Here is a 23,132-nt window from a genome sequence, read left to right as displayed (position 1 = left end):
CCAGCCTTCTTTCTCCTCTTCCCATCCACAATTAGTCCAGGAGTATTAGACAAAAAAAGGGCCAAAGGTAGAAATAAATATGCTAAAGCTGAATTTTTCAGGATAGGTCCCCAATGTTGTCTGGAACAACATACTAAAAGTCCCCAGGTTTCCCTGTTGTGCTTCAACCTGATTGGGCCATTTTTCAAAATGGCGGCCATCTTAACATTATTTACCATATTTTGACAACCAGTAGGCGTAAGTAAACAATTTTGGTGTCAAAATACTCAGAAGACCAATATTTATATTCACTGTAATGGAGAAGTTTTTAAAAAAATGACCGAAAATGCCTGTTTTGACCTTTGACCATAAATTTGGAATATCTCAATATCTCATCAACGACTGGCCGTAGAGAATTCAAAATTGTCCCAAATTATTCAGATTGCCCAACTTTCTATTCACTCTAATGACAGAAAAATACTAAATTCTTTTAGAAACCTTCTATTCTGACCTTTGAACTATTGACCTAAGCATATTTTAATTTTATAGACATCTTGGTGATCGATAGGAGTACATAAGCGAAATTGGTGTAAAAATACTCAGAAGACCCATATTTATATTCATTATAATGGAAAAGTTTTTAAAAAAATGACAGGAAATGCATGTTTTGAACTTTGACCCTAAATTTGGATTATCTCAATATCTCATCAACGACTGGCCGTAGAGACTTCAAAGTTTTCCCAAATTATTCGGAATGCCCAACTTTCTATTTACTTTAATGAAAGAAAAATACCAAAAACTGGAAACCTTCTATTTTGACCTTTGAACTATTGACGTAGGCATATTTATTTTTATAGACATCTTGGTGATCGCTAGGATACGAAATTGGTTTCAAAATTTATAGCTTTGATCCTAAATTTGGGTTATCTCAATACCGCATCAACTGCTGGCCGTAGAGACTTCAAAATTGTCCTAAATTAAGCAGTGTGCCCAACTCTCTATTCACTGTAGTTAAAGAAAAATACTAAAAGCCTTTAAAAACCACCTATTTTGCCATTTGAACTATTGATCTGGCCAATACAATATTTTATATCATAAGTATATAGAAATTAAAGCGAATTTGTTGTCAAAATATTCCAAAACACCCATGTTTTTTTACCTTTGACTTTAATCACTACATTATAATTTAAAAATTTAAGTCCCAAATAGCATGATGGACATATCATACCATTCATCATGCCATGAGATGTCAAATTTATCTGAAACAGCCTAGAAAAAATGTCCGATGGACGAATAGTAATATTCATCAATATAGATATGAGGCCATAATTTCAGGTATCAAAGGGTCACAATGTGTCATTTGACAAATCACCTAAATAATAAAATACAATATGAAACTCTTACAAATCTATCAAGATGGATTATAAAGAAATTGTCACTACATGTAAAGTTGTTATGGTCTTCAACAGATTTTCATGCCCTTATTTTATTAACCATCATAATTGTAGTCCTGATGTATTTTCGATTTTTAGAGAATTTTGATTAGAAAAAATACAGAGAAAAATGTTCACATCTTAAAGATAAATGCAATAATTCTTTTAAAATTAAATTGCATCATATCAGATAAGAATCGGAGGTAAAACTAGAGCCTAAAATGAGACTTAGACTGAGACCTTGATAAATGGTTGGGTGGGTGACTATGTACAGTGTGCAGTTTTAGACAATTTAAAAAATGTTATAAGATGAATTATGTACTCCAGACCTATATACACAAAGAAATGTAATAGTGCAGCTCAATTGAAAAAAAAAACAATTTTACCAATAAGTGTGTGTCAAATCCACCAGTAGTGGTCTCTGCTATATATTAAATGGCACTGCCGAAGAGGAAACATTTCAGAATTGGTATAGCTCCAAAGTTTAAACATGGACATTAGCCATATAGAAAAGGCGTGGCATTTTTTGGAGGACTAATTTCTAACCTTAATATTTCAAGAATAAATAAACAATAAAATTTGTTTGGTTACTAATGAATAAAAGAAGTGAAAACAGGCTAAAGCCCAAACAGACAGTAAAATGTATCATACTGTATATATATAGTTTAAAATTGGGGCTTGGTTTGTCTGTTTAGCATCTGAGCAATTTGTAATGAATTTTACCTCTCATGGCAATGGCCATACTGATTAATTGTTAGATTCTGTCTGTCTTTATGTCAACTTAAATTTAACTTTTTGCATCTAAGCCCTCCCTCTGGAGAGCACGGGCTATTGTCGGTTTATACAGGTAAGCTATAGGCAGGAAATAAGACTAATTCTCATTAAAATGTAATGATTAAGGTCAACGGTCAAAACACTTTCAATCGCATTTAGTACATTATTTCTATAAGAGTAAACAGAAACATGGGTGTTTTGGAGTATTTTGACACCAAATTTCCTTATGTATTCCTATCGATCACCAAGATTTCTATACAATTTTGTTATAAAATATGACCAGATCAAGGGTTCAAAGGTCAAAATAGAAGGTTTCTAAAGGAATTTGGTATTTTTCTTTCATTAAAGTGAATAGAAAGTTGGGCATTCCAAATAATTTGGGACAACTTTGAAGTCTCTACGGCCAGTCGTTGATGAGATACTGAGATAATCCAAATTTAGGGTCAAAGTTCAAAACATGCATTTCCGGTCATTTTTTTTTAAAACTTTTCCATTATAATGAATATAAATATGAGTCTTCTGAGTATTTTGACAGCAATTTCGCTTGTGTACTCCTATCGATCACCAAGATGTCTATAAAATTAAAATATGTCTAGGTCAATAGTTCAAAGGTCAAAATAGAAGGTTTCTAAAGGAATTTTGTATTTTTCTTTCATTAAAGTGAGTAGAAAGTTGGGCATTCTGAATAATTTGGGACAACTTTGAAGTCTCTACGGTCAGTCATTGATGAGATATTGAAATAATCCAAATTTAGGGTCAAAGGTCAAAACAGGCATTTCTTACCCTTTTTTGTTAAACTTTTTCATTACAGTGAATATAAATATGGGTCTTCTGAGTATTTTGACACCAAGATTGTTTACTTACACCTACTGGTTGTCAGCATATGGTAAATAATTTTAAGATGGCCGCCATTTTGAAAAATGGCCCAATCGGGTTGAAGCACAACGGGGAAACCCGGGGACTTTTAGTATTATTATTATTATTATTATTATTATTTATTGCCAAAAACCAGATACAAACAAACAAAAACACAGAAACTAAGGGAGTAGGCAGGAACCTAAAAGTGAACCTAATCACTATAACAAGAGTTCAGGTTCCGTACTCCCAAAGTAACAACAATGATATAATAAACTATATAAAAATATTTAAATAACAAATAGACGAATCAACAGTGTCAATATAAAATAAACGGATAAAATACATTATAGTCGATTCAACAAAGTCAATATAAAACATGTGATTTAAGTGAATTTAAAAATGTTGGAAAACTGTCTAAAATTAAAGAATTTTTAATCATTTCCGGTAATTCTTCCCACAACCTAGGGAATATGTTAATAGCGGAATGATGAAGACAATTGGTTCGAGCATAGTGATGAATGAACTTAAGTGTATCAAGGTGACGGCCATTAACAACTATAGATTGACGAACACTACTACAATCAACCGTTCCAATAAGTGATTTACAAACAAAGGATAACAGAAGATAATTTCTTCGATTAGATAGTGTAGGCCAATTTAGCTTAGTGAGACGTTCCTCGTATTCCATTTCACCTCTTGTTTGTTTAAGGACAAGCCTAGTAGCCCTTCGCTGGACTGCCTCGATACGTTCCGTAAGTTTTTTGGTTCGAGGCAACCACGCTGGGACACCATATTCAAGGATGGGGACAATGAGAGCTTTATAGAGTGAGAGATAGAGTAGAGTAGTATGTTGTTTCAGACAACATTAGGGACCTATCCTGAAAAATTCAGCTTTAGCATATTTATTTCTACCTCAAAGTCTAACACTCCTGGACTAAATCAACAAACCTTAAAGACCCCTTCCCTGCAATTTTGGACGTTTTTTGGAAAATAATACATATATATCACTTTAAAAACATTAAACCATGTCATTCCTTGTCTTAAATGTACGTTTTATGGTAAATTATGATAAAAAGTGAGAAACAATGCACTACCTAAGTAGCTCGCGGCGATCGACCTCTCGTGGACGGTCTTAGGCCTAGCCTGGCTAGGCTTAGTTTTGTAGGCCTAGCTGGTAAACATCGGTAACGTGCGAACATCGTACGCTAGCTATATACCTAGCCTGACGTTGTATAGTTGCTGCATTAATTGTCTTTCTATTTTTGCCAGACTCCGTTGATACAAATTGGGGAAAACCCGGTATTTTCGCTGAAAAGTTAGGAGTCTTCCATTTGTTTTGGCCTCACGATCGATCGAAAAGTGGGCGAATTACAGGTGGAAAACAAAAATATCAATCCGCGCGCAATGCATTTTGGGATTTATAGCGGGCCGCTATAATTATTAAAATCGACTTATTTTTCACATTTTTAACCGTTTAAAGACAAAAAAAGTTATCGCAATAGGACCATATAGTATTATTTTTACATTAAATATAGTTTGTGATCTTAAATTAGATCTAAAAAACGTAGGGAATGGGGCTTTAACTCCTCCTCATACTGGGTGATGTTTTTAAGGCGTTTCGTTCCAGTAAAAATTATGTTGAGCTATCACTCCCTAGCCATAACCCCTCAGTGGCAGTTTTCAAATGTAGCTTAAAACATTCTCAGTATAGTTTCGGTCATGTTAATAAGCCTATACCCCCATTCTAAGCGCCAACCCCTTCCCAGAAAATACTTTAAAAATGTCCTACTACAATTCGATAGCCTACTACCCCTAGCCCAAGCAAAAATCTCCACCATCCCCTCAACCCAATACCTCTACCCCATCACACTTCCGAAACCACCGGAGTCAAGGATTTTTTTAATGTAGTTTAAAACCTTCCCAGTACAATTGCGGTCATTTTGATATCTCATATAAGGTAACGTGCAGAAAAGTGGGGAATTTTGACCCCATTTTGGCACCTAACTTGGATCCAAGATGGCGGATAATGCTCAGATATAGTTTAGAACCTTCTCATTTGTATTTGTATAACAAACAAACAAACATACAAACAAATGTACAAACGCTCTCACTTATAATATAGATAATATAGATCCTAATAAAAGGCCTATAAAAATTACATATAGAAACATGATATTGGATACTTTATTTGTCAACTAACATATTTTTAAATTACAAATAACTAATAAATATAGAGCAAAAAAAACAGAAAGAAGGAAGTGATGACCAGAAGAAGATTCCTTTAAAAATTGAAGAATTGATAAAGATTGAGTTTCAGAAAGAAGGAAGTGATGACAAGGCGACAATTGACAAGTTTGTGATGAACATCTGGGATTTCGGAGGACAGCCAATTTATCATGTGATGCAGCGGGTATTTCATTACACAGAGCCCTTTTCTCACAGGCGTGGAAGCAAAATTAATTGATGCATGCATCATTACCAGTATATAACAATCAATCCTGCCGGAAATATCCAGTATATACCAACTTTCAGTTGGTATATACTGGACATTGTACCTGATGCTGGCATGGTGCTGCACGACCCAGCATGTTAATAGAACTATATTCCTCATAGTTCTGTGAGAAAATGGCTAATGAGTTAGTTCTACATGTACAGGTCTTCCTCTAATAGACAAACAAAAGGCCAACACTAATATAGTAAAATAAACAAGTAAAATGTTATTTTTAAGAATTCTAGTAAAAATATGTCTATTGCAAATCTGAAATAAATTTAGTAGTAGTCTAGAAATGACATTTCTAAATCTAAAAATTAAAACACTATGAAACAAAAACAATTCCAAATTACAAATAACTATTTCATTAATCTCACTCATAGATATTCATGGTATCTTTTGCTGTTATTTGTGTGGTATTCAAACTGTGTGATGATCTTGATGCCCCAGCTAAAGTTTTGGATCCAACAACTGTAAGCAGACTTTTATTAGTTTTAAACATTATTTTCAATTCCTTGATTGTTATTGTTTTATAATGAAAAATGAATACATCTGCTCTTATTTTTACAGTAGATAATCAAGCACAAAAGTACATCAATGAATGAACATTCTACATAATCAAGTAAATTAAAATTGAGTGTTACCCTGCTACAGCACATTTTTTAATTGTATACTCATTTCAATTTAGGGTAAAAAGTATGACCATCGAATGACAAATCTGGAGTTCATTCTTTCTTGGATTCGTTCCATATACACAAACAGTAGACCTGATGCAAAGATAAATGGTCAGCCTTGTCCTCCTGTATTACTGATAGGTACACATTTAAATGGCCTTAAAGGAACTGAAGAAGAAAGAAAACAACAGGTGAGTTGACTCTACCATAGAGAAATCGGCATGATTCAACAATACAGAAACTTTTTTCATAGGCCAATGGATTCAATCTTCTATTTTTTTTTTATCCTAAAACTGGATCACAACGTTTAGCAATCACTATCTAAATAGTCTTTTGATTATTCTAATTAATCTGATTAAAATGAGAAATATTAGAAACTACATACCAAATGCATTTCTTTCTTTCAGGTTAAAGAAATAGAAAATAAAATTTGGGAAGCCCTAAAAGAAAAACCATATGAAACTATGGTGTGTTCAACTATTTTTACCATTGAAAACAGTGTACCATTTGAACAGAGCAATGCTTCTGCCATCATGAAACAATGTTGCAGGAATGTTGCAGCGCCCATGTGGCGGCTCTATATTGCTCTGTGCATAACAACTTCGTATCTGTTTGCAGATGGTTTTTTTCATCAAATAAGTTTTACTGGATGCTGGAATAGCAAATTGAGCACCATATATTCACAAATTTCTTATGTGGAAATAATCGTATCTTGGAGTAAATCGCAGTTGTTTTTCTTGTTGTTTCCTGAAGTTCAGCTAGGCCCTGCTTGTGCCTTTATTGTTTTAATTCAAACTCATCACTGCCCAAGAACAATGGTCTACTAGCATCAGTGGGAAGCTAGCCCTGTACTTTCAATCTGACTGTGCATATTGTTATGTAAATGACCTTGTACACCTCATGCTTGAAGATCTGCTGTTGTCATGCTAATTAGCTATAGCTCTGAGTTTCTTCATGGTTTACAGGGCTGTGTAACCAACAACAATAACAGTTGTGAACTTCTTGAAGAATCTTGCTTAATTATACAATCTTTTAAGTTGAACTCCAGTAGCTGTAGTATCCACCTATTACCAAGGAGGCCAAAAAGAAAAACCAGGCGTGGTACAAGAGCTGGGCGTGACAAACACACTAAAAACAATCTATCATTTCTGGACTTATCATCAAACTCTCTCTTATCTAAAAACAATATTAAATTTTGCAGTATTAATACAAGATCCGTTCGGAACAAAACAACAGAATTTGTGGATTTCGTTATCGAACATAATCTGGATGTTGTTGCCCTTTCGGAAACGTGGCTTAAACCAGAAGACACATCAGTTATAGGAAATATTACACCCAACGGATACTCTCTCAAACATGCTCCCCGTGCTGGTACTAAAAGAGGTGGTGGAGTTGCACTTCTTTACAAGGAAAGCATAGCGGTTAAATGTTATGACACGGGATTATTACCAAAATCATTTGAACTGCTAAATGTGGAAATAGTCAGCAATGCATCCTCAGTTTTCCTCGTAGCAGTATATCGTCCTCAAAGCAAATCAACGGGTTGCAGTCTAAATGTTTTCACTGAAGAATTCTCAACTTTGGTTGATCACTATGTATTGAAGCCGGCTCCCATACTATTCGTTGGAGACTTTAACATCCATGTGGATATGCCAAATGATGCAGATGCAATTCATTTTCGGAATCTACTTGTAGCAAGCAGTCTTCAACAGCATGTGTCTACACCTACACACCGACATGGTCATACATTAGACTTGCTGATCACTCGTTCATCTGATCCTCCTGTTTTCTCAAACCTTAATGTCATTGATGGTATATCAGATCACTATGCAATCACATGTAATCTCTTTATCAAGAAGCCACCCGTAATCACTAAATCCATCGAAACTCGTCATTGGAATGCTATAAATTTTGAGACATTATGTAAAGATATCACACAGTCTGATCTCGGAACTTCGCTCTCAAATCTTGATTTATCAAGTAAAGTACGACTATATGTCACCACTTTGAGTGAACTTCTTGACAAACACGCACCACCGAAAAAGAGAACAGTAAAGGTCCGACCAAACACTAGTTGGTATAACAGTGACATCTATGCTGAGAAAAGAACAAAGCGTAAGCTTGAAAAGAAATGGAGAATCTCTCATCTGGAAATAGATCGTCAAGCTTACATTGCACAGAAGAGGAATGTAAATTCCATGGTAAGAAAGGCAAAGGCCAACTACTACATTGGCTTGTGTGAAGAACATGCAGCAGATCAGAAAGGACTTTTTAAAATTGTTAACCAACTCCTTCATCATCGCCAGGTATCACCTCTCCCAGATAGTCTTTCTGACTTAGATCTTGCGAACAGGTTCTGTCAGTTTTTCACAGACAAGATCAAGATCATCAGAGACGACTTCAAGATTGATGACATGTCATTTAATGAGCCTGTGACAGCTGTTCATCAGCATCTCACAACATTTACACCAGCATCTCAAGATGAGATCCGCAACATTCTGATGAAATCACCAACAAAATCATGCAGGTTAGATCCAGTTCCTACTTCTATACTGAAGAAGTGTATAGACGCAGTCGTTCCAATAATAACGGAAATCATTAACCATTCTCTTAATACCGGCATAGTGCCAGATGAACTGAAAATTGCTCACGTTCGTCCTTTAATAAAAAAGCAAAATTTGGATCATAACACGCTGAAAAATTACCGCCCGGTGTCGAATCTTTCTTTTCTTGGAAAGACTCTGGAGCGTGTAGTGACATCACGCATTACTCCATATCTTCAAAAGCATAATTTAAATGAGAATTACCAGTCGGCATATCGTGCATGTCATAGCACGGAGAGTTCCCTTTTAAAGGTACAGAATGATTTGTTACAAGGAATGAATGATGGGAAAATAACGCTATTGGTGTTGTTGGATTTGTCAGCAGCGTTTGATACAGTTGATCACCAAAGACTGATAACCCGTCTGAGAAATCGCATTGGCATAAATGGTGTTGCTCTTAACTGGTTCCAGTCATATCTTACAGGAAGACGTCAGCTAGTCTGTATCAATGATGCATTCTCAGATGAAGCTTGCCTGGAATATGGTGTACCACAGGGGTCAGTAATTGGGCCTGGCCAGTTTTCCATTTATACGCTTCCCCTTGGTGACATTATTCGCAAACACAGTCTACATTTCCATTTCTATGCAGATGATACACAGATTTATGTGTCAGTAAATCCAGTGCAAAGGGATGTTGCTGCAGCAATCAGTAAGATGGAAGCCTGTATAGAAGATGTTCGCAATTGGATGACAACAAATTACCTAAAGTTGAATGATGGAAAGACAGAGTTTATTATCGTCGGGTCTAAATGTAACATCTCCAAAATCAACATCACACATATCAGAATCGGAAACTCTAACATCGCTCCCTCATCGGTGGTCCGGAATCTGGGAATCATGCTGGATAGTAATCTCACTATGGAAGCACAAATAACAACTGTATCCAAAGCAGCATGCATATCGATTAGGAACCTTGGTCGTATTCGCGGTAATCTTAACAAGAAAACAGCTGAATTGATTGTACACTCATTTGTCACTTCTAAAATTGACATTGGTAATGCCTTGTTGTTTGGCATACCAAAATCTCAAATACAACGTTTGCAGCGCTTGCAAAATATGGCAGCTAGAATTGTAACTTATACAAAATCAAACGCTCACATAACTCCTGTCCTGATGGATTTGCATTGGTTGCCTGTTCAACAACGTATTAAGTACAAACTTGCGTTGTTTGTATTCAAGATCCTAAATGACAGTGCTCCTGCTTATTTATCTGACCTTGTGGATCGTTACGAATCATCCCGCAGAGGCCTACGATCATTGTCACAAAACCTTCTTCAAGAGCGTAGAGCGAAAAATCAGTGGGGTCAGAGATCTTTTTACGTTGCGGCCGCAAGTGTATGGAACAGCTTACCAGCAACAGTTAAATGCTCAACTAGTCTAAACAGTTTCAAGACCAACCTAAAGACGTCGCTATTCGCTGATGTTCTCGCACGTTGTTAATGCACAAAGCGCCATGAGCGCCACATGGGTGGAGGATACCGGCGCTATATAAGTTTTCATTTATTATTTATTATAAATACTGGATTTGTCAAAGAAAATGATCCGCACTTTGCCAATAAAATGGTTGCGAGTTCAACAAGAAATCCACAACAGAAAGAAACACATCTATTTACCAACTTCTGAGGTTAGGTGCAAGAATTTATAGACAATAGCGTTCAATATTAATAATTGAATGAATTATTAATAATGTGACAATTTCTTTTATAAAGAAAGATTCACAAATAAGGTTTACAGTATTTGTTCTATATTGATTAGTCAGATCTCCATTTTCGGTATACATTGCTACTTTTTAATCATCTGAAAATGTACAGGTGGTGTGATGTAAGAGGTAAATTTATAGCCATCTATAGGTTCATAATAACATTTTCTTACCTCAGCACCAACCATGGTGGGGCCAAGGTGTTGGACAACGCGCTCCCTCAGCATACATTTGCCCGAGTGTATTTCATAATCAATTATTTACCTCCGCCAAGGAGGTTTATGTAGTCGACCGCATGTGTCTGTTTGTTTGTTAGCAGGATTACTCAAAAGTTATTGAAAGACCTTTACCAAAATGAAAATACAGATAGATATGTAGTCAAGGATTTTTGGAGGTTTGTTTTTGGCGTTGCTGTTCTATTGTTAGTCAACTGAAACTATTGTTATTACTTGAAAGGCTGGTTACTAACCATTCCACCAAATTTGCATACAGATCGTTGTAGTAAATTAGCCTAATCACACATAGCATTAAGGCACAAAAATAAAATTCCTCATTAAAATCCTAGGCCTGAATTCTATATTAAATCTATGACACTTTTTAAAAATCAATCCACAATAATATTTTGGATTGATTTTAATATTATTACTGATTAAATACCTTTTACCTTGAATTCCTTCCATTTTTTTATATATATACTGTATGTTTTGTAAATAGTCTAAATATACTAGTACACAATGTTTTGAGAGCAGGTTTTGTAATCCAGAAGACTATTTGAAAATTGATAGTAAACTGTTTTTTTATTATAATTGTTTTAGAATTGTCATATGGTTTTAATCAATCTATTTTTTTAACAGATTGAAGATGAAGTACTTAAAGAAGTCTGTAAAGTAACAGAAAGTCACAAAGTTCTGCTTGAGTATTTACATGACATCGGCGTGATTCTCTATTACCCAAATGATGAGGCACTAAGAGATATAGTAGTTGTAGATCTGATGCGACTAGTTGACATGTTTAAAACAATCATCACTGTCATAGACAATAAAGATATGGTTAGCAATAAATACATTTCAATACAAAACAATGTTTTGCATACTGACGTGCAGCAACATAATATCACGCTTCAAAATTAAATTTTTCTTTATAAATGTTTGAAATTTTGATTGGAAATAACTTCTCTGAGATATAGGTACCCATCATACAATCATATGAACTCAAAGATCAATACATTATTTCAGCTGTGCCTGAGTAGCTTTGGCAGACATGAGTCTACAAATCCACTTTGTCATTCTGCTTACCATAAATATTGTGAACTGCAATAAAGACAAATAAAACATAGCCTACAGGTCATGAGGTGACAATTTTACATTTTAGAACATAACAGAATCTATTATAGACCTACTAAAGTCACTACTACTCTGAATTAATAAATTATAATTTACATTTAATTATATTCTATTTTTGTAAAATAATAGGTACCAGCTATGAGACCAGCTTTGAGAAAGCTGGATAGAGGCATTTTAAAAGGTGGATTGTTAAAACATCTGTGGCAGAAGTTCTGTGATTCTGATGAGACATTAACATTCTTTGCGTCTCTCATGCAAAAGTTTGGTTTAGTGTGTGAACAAATAAATACAAAGGTATTGATACCACACTCATATTAATATTTCAATTTTCTAGCCTATATATAGCCTACTGATCTACTAGTATTTTTTAATTATTATTTTTTGTTTACACAGAATAATGAAAAAATGTTCTACGTTCTGTCACGTTTGAAACCACATGCCTCACCACCACCTGGATTTGACAGAAATCGTGCAATTTCTGTATTTCATGATTTTGGTAGCTATCTTCCAGATGATCTTTTCCAACGTGCTGTAACTAAGTTCATCGAGAAATTTCAAGTGGAAGAATACGGAATTGAATGCCTATCGTATGAGCATGTAGAATTGAATATTGATGAAGATCACCTAGTCATTCTGTATGTGGTTACCATTAAGCAATGTCGTATGTTACAGGTAAATTTTATAATTGGTACTTGATAGAAAGTTTAGTGGCAGAAGCTTGTATAGTCTGGGCTCCAGACGGAGTTTTGTCTTAATATTAGTAAAAATATAAATATTTTTGCACATATGGCGTTTCATACGTGTATTACTTGAGTTTGGATACTCCGTCTGGGGAAACACGCATAAGTCACGTGGTTTGACACCAAGAATTCTTGGTGCATAAATTATCCGGTTGACTAGTTTCAGCTGCATGCGATTGGCTACTCACTCGCAGGCAGTTTTAATATTCATATTTCAGAATTTCAAAGACTCAACATCTAAGATGATACGCATGCGCTATGCTACGTTTAGACAATGTGTACTTGGGTACATTGATGAAAGTTTCTGAAGGCTCTAAATGATTTTATATGCCTAATAGTCTGGTAAACATTTGATGGGATTTTTCCCAAGAACATGAAAACTCGTCTTGATATGATAGGCATAGCTTCTCCGCGAAATCAAACATTGAATGGATCATATTATGCGGAGATAATTTGATTTTATAATTCCCACCCAAACCCTGTCCTGTTCTGTGTTTGTGGTGGTGTAGCCCTATTGTGTGCCGGTCGGTGGTGGTATGTACCTTATTTATTGGCAGGTCATACGTACGAGTTGAGTAGCCCTACGAAGGAGGCCTAGGCCAGGACTGAACAATTAATCAACAAAACAACTTGGCAACACGATTTTATATTTCATCAACAGTTGTCTCGATCGTACATTCAGCACTGTACGTACTCGATCTTTTTCATTTTGAAACAAAATGATCATTGGTTGATTCGAAATCCATATTTACATACCGCCCGCCCCATATAGCCAAATACGGTATGATAACCTACGTCATTCTTATCGGATGTTTGCGGTCTGCAAATCGATTTCTATACGTGTTTCACAAGTCTGTATTTTCAGACAAAAATCGCGGTCGAAATAAAAACAAATAAATAAAAAAAAAAGACAATAAATACAGACTTGGGGCAAGTCTAAAGGTTGTAGTGTGAGATTTTTAAAATTTATGCGAGATTTACAGTGAAGAATTAGTATTGAATAGCTCAAAATGCTTTTTAGGTTTTTGGAAATTACAACAGTGGTTTTGGTTGTCACCACTAGGCTTACTTGAAGAGAGCAAGAAACAACTTAAAAATTGAAAATTCAATGAACACACCCTCTTCATATCATACACTCCATGAACACTGGGGCATCCCCACAAACCACCATCATCATGTCTGAATAAAGAACTTGCACAGTGGTTTGCTGTGTACTTTTCACAAGTGAAATAAACAGCTATACAGTAGATAAATTTCAAAGAAAATATAGTGTGCCAACTATCATTTATCATTTATCATTTGTTTATTGTAGACAACAATAGTGAGAACAGAGAGTGTCAATCGTTCAAAACGCCAACGTACAGAAGACAATGACCCACTACCTGATGTGTGTAAGAAGGTAGGCTAGTAGATATGAAACTGATTTACACAACATTACCTATGATACTGATTGGAATTCCATTTTTTTTACAAAAATTTGAAAATGAAAATAATCTTCTCATCAGCTGATTGACTCGAGAATGGTTATTTTATATTTTATTGTGACTGTATAGCTTAATACTGTATACTATTTCTTAGGTGCTTCGTTTCCTTCAAGAGGAATTAAAAGTGTTCAGTCAGAGTGGAGCAAGGGGTCTTGAAGTAAGGATGTGCATCCCTTGTAGCAGGGTTGCTAACTTCCATTTTTTATGAAGATTGTGCATTTTGTGACAAAAGCACCAAATTTGGCACAAACCTTCTTTAGTGTATATCTAACAATCCTAGAAGGGGTGCCCAAAAATCGGAACAATTTAACGACGTCATTTGGACCACGCCCTTTTTTTCGTATTACGTAATTAGGTGAAACCTTAAATCTTCGTGTATACATACCAAGTTTGGTATCAAATTAAAACTCATGACATGTACATTGCAATACACACATAAAAAATATATGATTTCTCTTCAGACGGAATATATAGGTCAAATAATGTAATTTTCTGTCATATTGAAGGTGATTTCAATCAAAACGCGCCAATATTGGGCTATGTTATGAACATTGTAGTTATAAGAACAACAACATTCATTTTTGTAATACTAATATAATATTTATCCTGTATCAGTTACTTTCCTTTAACATAATATTAGGAACCACTGAAAAAAAGTATATAAAACATATACTGTATCAAACTTGGCTCAATAATCACTGGACTAAGTAAACAGACAAAAGACCATTTGACTGACAATTATGGCGTTATCATCCATAACAATACATGGAGGTGATTATCAACTTTATTTTTATGAAATTATTTATTTAGAAACAAACAGTAACACTTATAATGGTACAGAGTTGCTAGATGACGAACAAGTTCCACGGCATGGGTAACAAAGACCAGTGCAAGAAAGACCTGCTGAACGACACTTGCAGTTCCCTGAGCAATGCAGGCAACCCATTCCTCGATAATTGTTCAGAACTTCTGGTCTTGGATGCTCGAGATTGTGCCAATGAAAGTGCAGTAGTGACAGTTCGTACAATTCAGGATGTAGGTACTACCCAGTACCAAAAATATTTCAAGGAAGTTATTCTCGACAGAAGTGTTGCAATTCAACAAGCCATCAAACAGAATAAGCTGCCGTTGTTCAACACACCATGGTCAAAATCAGTGTCCAAAACAAAGCAACAAGTTAAGAGTTTAAAAAGTGACTGCAGCCTATTCAGTCGACTGTATATTGCAAGTCAATCTCGTGATGGAGATTTGGAAGACTTCTTCATGCATGAAAACCAGCCATGGCCACCCTCTTTGGCAGTAAATGGAAAGCTTTGACTACCAACTAAGAAGTCTGAGTTGCTACAGCATTTGGAGACTGAAGGCCAGCCTGAACCTCCTACATATTTTGACGTAAAGGGGTTTGACGGAGCTGCTATTGTCCATGCTCTTTCCAGCAACCATGCATTTACATTTGATGACTACGGTGATAAGGTGAGTACATTTCTTTGCATTCAGGATTGTATCTATTGTTTAACCACCACATAATTGGTCATTTCTATATGCGGATCGTTATTCTTGTATCATTTGTATGACAGGTCTTTCTACCGTGGACCAGACAGCAGCTGCAGAATAGTGACAGAATTGATATAGTGTGGGACACTTACAGAACAGATAGTCTTAAGCAGTCTACAGAAGAAAAAAGAGGAAAAGGGGTCAGGAGGAAAGTTGGGGGACAAACAAAGATTCCAGGGAATTTTCCAGACTTTCTGAAAGATCCAGTAAATAAAGAGGAGTTATTTAACTTTTTAACTACAAAGGTGTCTACCCAAGATTACTCTGACTGCAAAGAAGTTTACATTACATCAGGTACGTTTTATTGTGATACATACAAATTTATTTTGTTTGTAACCAAACGATTAATTTACTTATACAGTTTCATACCAATAATTAATTAAAAAGGCATATTAAATTAGTAAGTAATGCTTGATATGTCCTGTAGGCGAGTCTGTTGTATGTTGACATCTACTCAACCTATGTCAATCTGCGACCATGAAGAGGCCGACTCCAGGATGTGCATTCACATTGATGATGCCTTAAAGAAAGGTAGCAGGGTTATTTTGGTGCGTACAGTTGATACTGATGTCATTGTTATCCTGGTTGGTATTTTCTGCAATCTAATAGCCTGTTATCCTGGTACGTGTATCTGGGTCGCATTTGGCATGGGTAAGCACTTCCAATTATTTTAATATAAATACCATCTGCCATAACCTAGGAGAGGATAAGTCAAGAGGGCTGCCAGTTTTTCATGCATTTACTGGGTCCGATACTACATCCCAGTTCTTCAGAAAAGCAAACACTCCGCATGGGAGACGTGGAACTCATTTCCAGCAGTCACAGAAGCCTTTCTTTTCATGGCACATCACCCTTTCAAATCTCTAGGAGTCAACTCATCTCAATTCCAGTTGCTAGAGGAGTTTACATGTCATCTATACGACAAGACAAGTACTTTAAGAAGTGTTACTAAGCTAAGACAAGATCTTTTTTCAAGAAAGGCACGGACAATGGACAACATTCCTCCTACACAGGTAAGGGGAGCTTCCATATAATTGTCAATTGTCGTTTAATAATTTATTATCAGGTTTATGTTTTTCTTTCATTAAAAGGTAACACCAATCTTTAAATTTTTTATTGCAGGATGCACTTTTACAGCATTCCAACCGATCCATATACCAAACAAGCATTTGGACCACCAGTCTACAGCCACAGCAGAATGCTCCATCACCAGAAGACTTTGGTTGGACTAAAACCGGCAGTACATGGACACCAGTCTGGACAATACTACCTGAAGCATCCAAGGCATGTAGGGAATTGCTAAAGTGTGGCTGCAAAAAGTTGCCTTTTTGCTCAGGGAAGTGCCGTTCAGCAGTGCACTGGTCTTGTTACCCATGCCATGGAACTGTCATCTAGCAACTCTGTACCATTATAAGTGTTTGTTTCCAGATAAATAATTTCATAAAAGTAAAGTTGATAATCACCTCCATGTATTGTTATGGATGCTAACGCTATAATTGTCAGTCAAATGATCTTTTGTCGGTTTACTAATAGTCCAGTGGTTATTGAGCCAAGTTTGATACAGTATATGTTTTATATACTTTTTTTCAGTGGTTCCTAATATTATGTTAAAGGAAAGTAACTGGTACAGGATAAATATATATTAGTACTATTACAAAAATGAATGTTGTTGTTCTTATAACTACAATGTTCATAACATAGCACAATATTGGCACGTTTTGATTGAAATACCCTTCAATATGACAGAAAATTACATTATTTGACCTATATATTCCGTCTGAAGAGAAATCATATTTTTTATGTGTGTATTGCAATGTACATGTCATGAGTTTTAATTTGATACCAAACTCGGTATGTATACACGAAGATTTAAGTTTTCACCTAATTACGTAATACTAAAAAAAGGGCGTGGTCCAAATGACATCGTTAAATTGTTCCGATTTTTGGGCACCCCTTCTAGGATTGTTAGATATACCCTAAAGAAGGTTTGTGCCAAATTTGGTGCTTTTGTCACAAAGTGCACAAAAAAAGTGCTAAGTTACCCTGCTATTGTGTGTGTTGTCAAAAAGCTCATATGCATCCTATTAGCAAGTTTGACAAAGATTATTTACCTTGTGGAAGAAAGAAAATGGATGTGACACGTTATCGTGAACGGTTTGGCGATGTACAAGGTAAATGTATTTCTTGTCTTTGTGGCAATTATTGATAAGAGTAAGACAATTATTAGTAAATGTATTGTTTTTTGTTGTTGTTTATAGGAGTAATAACGCATTATAAAAGATTAAGAAATATGTACAATTAAAGGACAACTTGACTGAGGATCATATTTTAACAACGTATTAGGGATGTACATATGATTTCAGAACCATCGCGAGATTAAGGATATCGCCGCATGTGCTCGCCGTACAGCCACCGCCGTAAAATGCTGTGACGTCACAGGTGCATCGCAAAATCTTTTTAATGAGTCCAGATAAGCAAAAGAAACAATCAAAAAATCAACATTTATATTTTTTACGATTTATTTACAAAGTGTGTTTAATAGAAATTTTCGCGATTTGCCAAACTTTGCCAGAAAACTCATGATGTAAATTTTGCGATGCACCTGTGACGTCAAAGCAATTTACGGCGACGGCTGTACGGCGAGCGCGTACGGCGATATCCTTAATCTCGCGATGGTTCTGAAGTCACATGTACATCCCTAACACGTTGTTAAAATATGGTCCTCGGTAAAGTTTTCCTTTAAGCTTGAAATGAATATAATCAATAAAGCTATTTAATAAATTATTTAGAGCTTGGTTGAAAATGATTTAAACAGGTGAATTGCAATTCAGAGTAAATTTCCAAAACAAAATTCTTTAACTGTAAATTCAAACATAGGAAATTGGTACAACATTAGATGTTACATAGTAAATCATCATATCTGCAGAGTAGATTTTGTAAATATCTTTTTATTTTTATAGCTCCTGTAACTCAACAGCTGCAAGATGAAGGTAAATTAGTTGTTAATAGGGTTTTTGATGGCAGTATACATTTTTTTATGGCATTCTAAAACATTATATTGTATTGGTGATAAATAAATGAAATCATGAAATAAAAGCTGAAGGATTGATGATTATATTAATCACTAGCAATTATACCCACCCCAAATTAGTTTAAAGCCTTCTCAGTACTTAAAGCCAACGCCAGTATCTCCCAATACTCACCAACCTCTACCTGTCTTCAATAACACCCCACACTCATTGTTAAAAACAAATTCTTCCCACTGACGGACAAATTCAATTCAACTTTAGCTTCAAATTGAGAGGGGTATACATAGCTATGATAGGCCTATGGGTTAAGTACATTGTAATCTGTGTAAATGAATAGGTGTCATATTAGCTGATAATTAACATATCTAATTTAGATACTGCGGTCCCCCAGCCTTCTTTCTCCTCTCACCATCCCAGCCACAATCAACAAACCTTAACTCCTCCCCTGGACAGTTCAAATATAGTAACTTTTCCTAGTACAATTCCAATCAAATAGGCTACTTCATTACGCCAGTATTTTCGCTCCTAATTGCCCCCCCCCCCCCCTCCAAACACACCCCAGATACTGGGTGATGTGTTTAGGACGGTTCCAGTACAAATTATGTTAGCCATCACTCCCAACCCATAATCCCTCAGTGGCAGTTTTCAAATGTAGTTTAAAACATTTCCAATTCCAATACAGTTTCGGTCATGGTGATAGGCCCACACCCCAAACTCCCAGCCCCTTCCCAGGGATAATAAAAATACATTTTCCCACCACAATTCTGATCAATGTGATAGCCTACTACCCCTAGCCTAAGCAAAATTCCCACTATCTTCTGAACCCCAACTCCCACACCCTATCCCCCAAACCCCCTCTCCCATCCAATCCCGGACTTTTTGAAATATAGTTTAGAGCCTTCCCGGTACAATTGCAATACCCCACATGTAAGGTTACGTGCAGTAACAAAAATTTGTATAACGAACAAACACTCTCACTTATAATATAGATATTAATTCTTTTATATTATTCTAATATTACTCAAAGTTTTATTCAACTGTACTGTAACGGTATCATTATTTTTTATATTTCTGTTTTTTTTATTTTTGTAGACTTTGAACTGATTAAAGATAGATTTTCACAGTGGTATGATCATCGGCATTATCTTAATAAGCTGAAACTTTTGTATAAAGACCTCCTGTCAACTGGTGAGTTAGATGAAGCAGATAACACAACTCAGCTACTACTTTTCTTAATGGACAAACAAAAGCTGACAAAATGTGACTTCAGTTTGTTTTATGACACTATAAAAGCAACAGAACAATTTGGATTGGCAAAGGACATTCAAGAAGAAATTGGAGCATTCACAAATGTGAAAGATATTACCATTACAAAATTCACTGATCACAGACTGATGTTGATCAAGTTTGGTGATAAGCTGACCAAAAAGAATGTGAAAACAATAAATTCGCATTTTAATAGGGCAGAACAGGATTATGAGGATAAATGGCATTTGATTATGGACCTTGAAGAAAGAAATATAATCTGTGAGGAAAATATGCAACCATTCATTGGGAAAATGAAGCGCCTAGAACTTACAGGACCTTTGCAAGTTCTAATAAAAGGTATTCATGACATTAACATAATCTATGTTGCCATAGACTCAACATCTGTAATATTTTTAATACAGTCACATTGATGATGCACCTAATTTTTTTAATAACCACATTGAACAAAGTTGCAACTCATAGTGTCTTTGTCTTAAACAATAATGTGTGGCCTAACATTTACTTCTTCAATTTATTAAGTATACATATTTTTCATAATTCAATAACAATGAAAAAATGTGTACATCTATTTTTTTATTATCCTCAAGTAGTCCAAGTCAGTGAAGCACCAAACTAGTGCAACATGATAAATGTTGGTACAACACGACAGGTATGTGGAATTGTTTTATTGATTCATTCTGAAAACAATTTGTTTTGCATCTCATTTTTATTTCTTAATTTTATGATCAGTAGGTTTTACTACTACTGGTTGTTTGTCGCATATAACATTTGTGAAAGTAGTATGTATATTCTGACATTTAAACAACAATTAGCAAATGGATTAGTTAATTATACACCTGGTTTTCAGGTGTTTCTAAAAAACTTAAACAAAGACTTCAAACCACTCAAAATAAAGTTGCTAGGTTTATATTAAATAAAAATAATCGTGCACATATTGGTAAAGACGAACTGAACCAAATCGGTCAATTATGTCTAGAGGATAGAATTTGCCAACTCAAACTTAATCATGTTCATAAGATTTTTTATGGAAAATCAGTACCTTATTTGACTGAAAAGTTTAAAAGAGTTTCATCTAACCACCATTATATGACTAGAAGTAGTGTCAATGGTTTTTCAGTTCCTAAATCTGATAGTCAAATATCTAAAACGTTTTATTATACAGGCATAAAGGCATGGAATAACCTACCTCATTCCATTCAGCAAATAGAAAACAAATTTAATTTTAAGAAAAATGTTAAATCACATTTCTGTTAAACCAAATAACTATATAAGTCAATCATAGTCTTTTAATTTAACTTGTTTTTTATATTATTGTTTTTGTTATATTTACGTGTTTAATGCAACGGTTAAAGTAAATATATCCAAATTGATTTTAGATTCAAATGGTAATTACATTCTTGTAAATCAAACATTGCTTGTGGTAACTCCTTTAGATTTTGTTGCAAGCTTTGTTTAATCATCTAAATCACCAAACAATTATTAATTTTATGAATGAATGAATCATTTTATCAATATCAGTCTCATGTCAAACAGTGATTTTCAACCTTAAGTGTTACAGAGAAGGATAATAAAAAAAAGAAACATAAATTTGTGATAATACTAAAAAACATTGATGATCAAGTCACTATTTTTGCAGATTTTGAACAGATTTCTTAAGACAAGAATGTTTTTAAAGTAATATGCATTATTTTTACAAAATGTCAAAAATTACAGGAAAAATGTATGAAAGTTTAAATACAATGTTATATTATAGTAATTACTTTCCTAAAATTCCTTCTTTATAGGTAAACAATCAAGAAGTAAAGCTGGACCATAAAGCAATGCAGAAAGTATGTTTTATTCCAATAGAGTTGGGGGTCCTAATATTCTACTTATTTAGACTTTTATTGCAGAATTGTAATTCCTCGTTCACATTATTATTTGTTAATTGTGATTTACAGTTCTTATTTGATTGTATTGAGGCATTTATAGACTGTTTACAGTATGGTATATATACATCTAACTCATGGGCGAAAATACGAGGTGCGGTTTGCACTAAATGTCCTAGACTTAAGCCTGTTGCAATATAAAGTCTAAGCCTAAGACTATCAACGCTGTGGTCTTATATTCTACTCCTCCAGGCAGGCTTACGCTATAAACCTCGCGATGCGAGCGCACAAGTTAAGGTATATAGGCCAGCAATGAATATTATGGCGAAATTTAATTATTGAATTAAAAAATTGAATTATTGTTATGGTATTTTAATAACAACTTTTTCCTATTTCTTATATTTTTCAAATTTATATAAATTTATATATATAAAACCAAAAACATAACAATTTGTATTTACTTTGTTGTAGAATTATCAGCCAGCAAAAACAACAGTATCTGGATGGTGTGATGAACATTCCCAAAGAATTCTAAACAAGATGAAAATGGTAATCAGCGAGCTCAACATCAAGAGTAGGAGACAAGATGAATGAATCCATTAAGAAACTTGATGAAAAGAAAATGAATAATGAAGTTATGCATTGATGATTTTAGATAATTGATATTTCCATTCCCTCAATGACCCAAGTTAGACTACACAAACCAACAGTGGTGTTGGTAGTCTATGATGAGTGCAGCATACCTGCAGTGGCATAACGGCTATGAGCGCTCACTGGCTAAACCCAGGGGCCCCTTAGCAGTGCTTAGAGAGGAAAACGGGCATTCGAATATGCCAAAAAAAAAAGCTAAAAACGAAGCATACTGTGTTGGAACTTGGAGCTTGTGGTGGCCCCTTAGCAGTGCCCAGAGGAAATATGGGCTTTAAAATATGCCAAAAGGGCTTAAAACATCCAAGACTTCCAGCGTTGGAACCTGGGTTATGCCACTGCTTACCTGGATAGCCCCTCTCTCTCTCCGAAGAGAGGAAAATATTACAAGAAGAACTTTAACATAAAATAACCCCACCCGGTAATGGTATAGTTCATTCAACATTGCACTCTAATGAGACAAACCTACCTCAGATTGTCATCATTTCTTTTAACACTGTTGTGTGTGTACGTACGTCAACAAGAAACGAACTGAAAAAGTGGAAAAAACAAAGATAACGAAGCTAAGTGTCGTACTCTGTTATCACGCTAGTGAAATACGTGAATTAGTACGTACAGGCTTTGCTATCAGTGATTCGTTGAAAATCGATATTTTTGGGTGTTCCCTAAAATAGAAATTAAGAGAT

The 23,132-nt window shown here is 35.0% G+C and overlaps 1 protein-coding gene and 1 long non-coding RNA gene across 2 annotated transcripts; both read left to right on the top strand.

Annotated features, from left to right (window-relative positions):
- The first annotated feature begins 12,391 nt into the window (after positions 1–12,391).
- LOC140051189 (uncharacterized) lies at positions 12,392–17,027 on the top strand. Its single transcript, XM_072096327.1, has 8 exons — positions 12,392–12,526; positions 13,907–13,993; positions 14,173–14,235; positions 14,889–15,551; positions 15,656–15,926; positions 16,060–16,283; positions 16,500–16,645; positions 16,755–17,027. Exons 6-8 carry the CDS (start codon positions 16,073–16,075, stop codon positions 17,025–17,027), a joined length of 630 nt encoding a protein of 209 aa, XP_071952428.1. The 5' UTR covers positions 12,392–12,526; positions 13,907–13,993; positions 14,173–14,235; positions 14,889–15,551; positions 15,656–15,926; positions 16,060–16,072.
- Positions 17,028–19,963: 2,936 nt separating this feature from the next.
- Positions 19,964–22,380, top strand: LOC140053282 (uncharacterized). The gene is made up of 4 exons (XR_011846146.1): positions 19,964–20,266; positions 20,521–20,579; positions 21,715–21,759; positions 22,270–22,380. It is a non-coding gene; the product is annotated as an uncharacterized lncRNA (long non-coding RNA).
- The last annotated feature ends 752 nt before the right edge of the window (positions 22,381–23,132 follow it).

Source organism: Antedon mediterranea, chromosome 1 (genome assembly GCF_964355755.1).
Source record: "Antedon mediterranea chromosome 1, ecAntMedi1.1, whole genome shotgun sequence".
Classification (NCBI taxonomy): domain Eukaryota; kingdom Metazoa; phylum Echinodermata; class Crinoidea; order Comatulida; family Antedonidae; genus Antedon; species Antedon mediterranea.
Note: the sequence above shows the minus strand (reverse complement) of the source record. Positions and strands in the feature narration are given on the sequence as shown.

Coding starts and splice junctions, on each gene's coding strand:
- LOC140051189 (XM_072096327.1), top strand. CDS start 16,073: ATGTTGACATCTACTCAACCTATGTCAATCTGCGACCATGAAGAGGCC. Junction 16,284..16,499: donor CTGGGTCGCATTTGGCATGG/GTAAGCACTTCC, acceptor TCAAATCTCTAG/GAGTCAACTCATCTCAATTC. Junction 16,646..16,754: donor ACAACATTCCTCCTACACAG/GTAAGGGGAGCT, acceptor TTTTTATTGCAG/GATGCACTTTTACAGCATTC.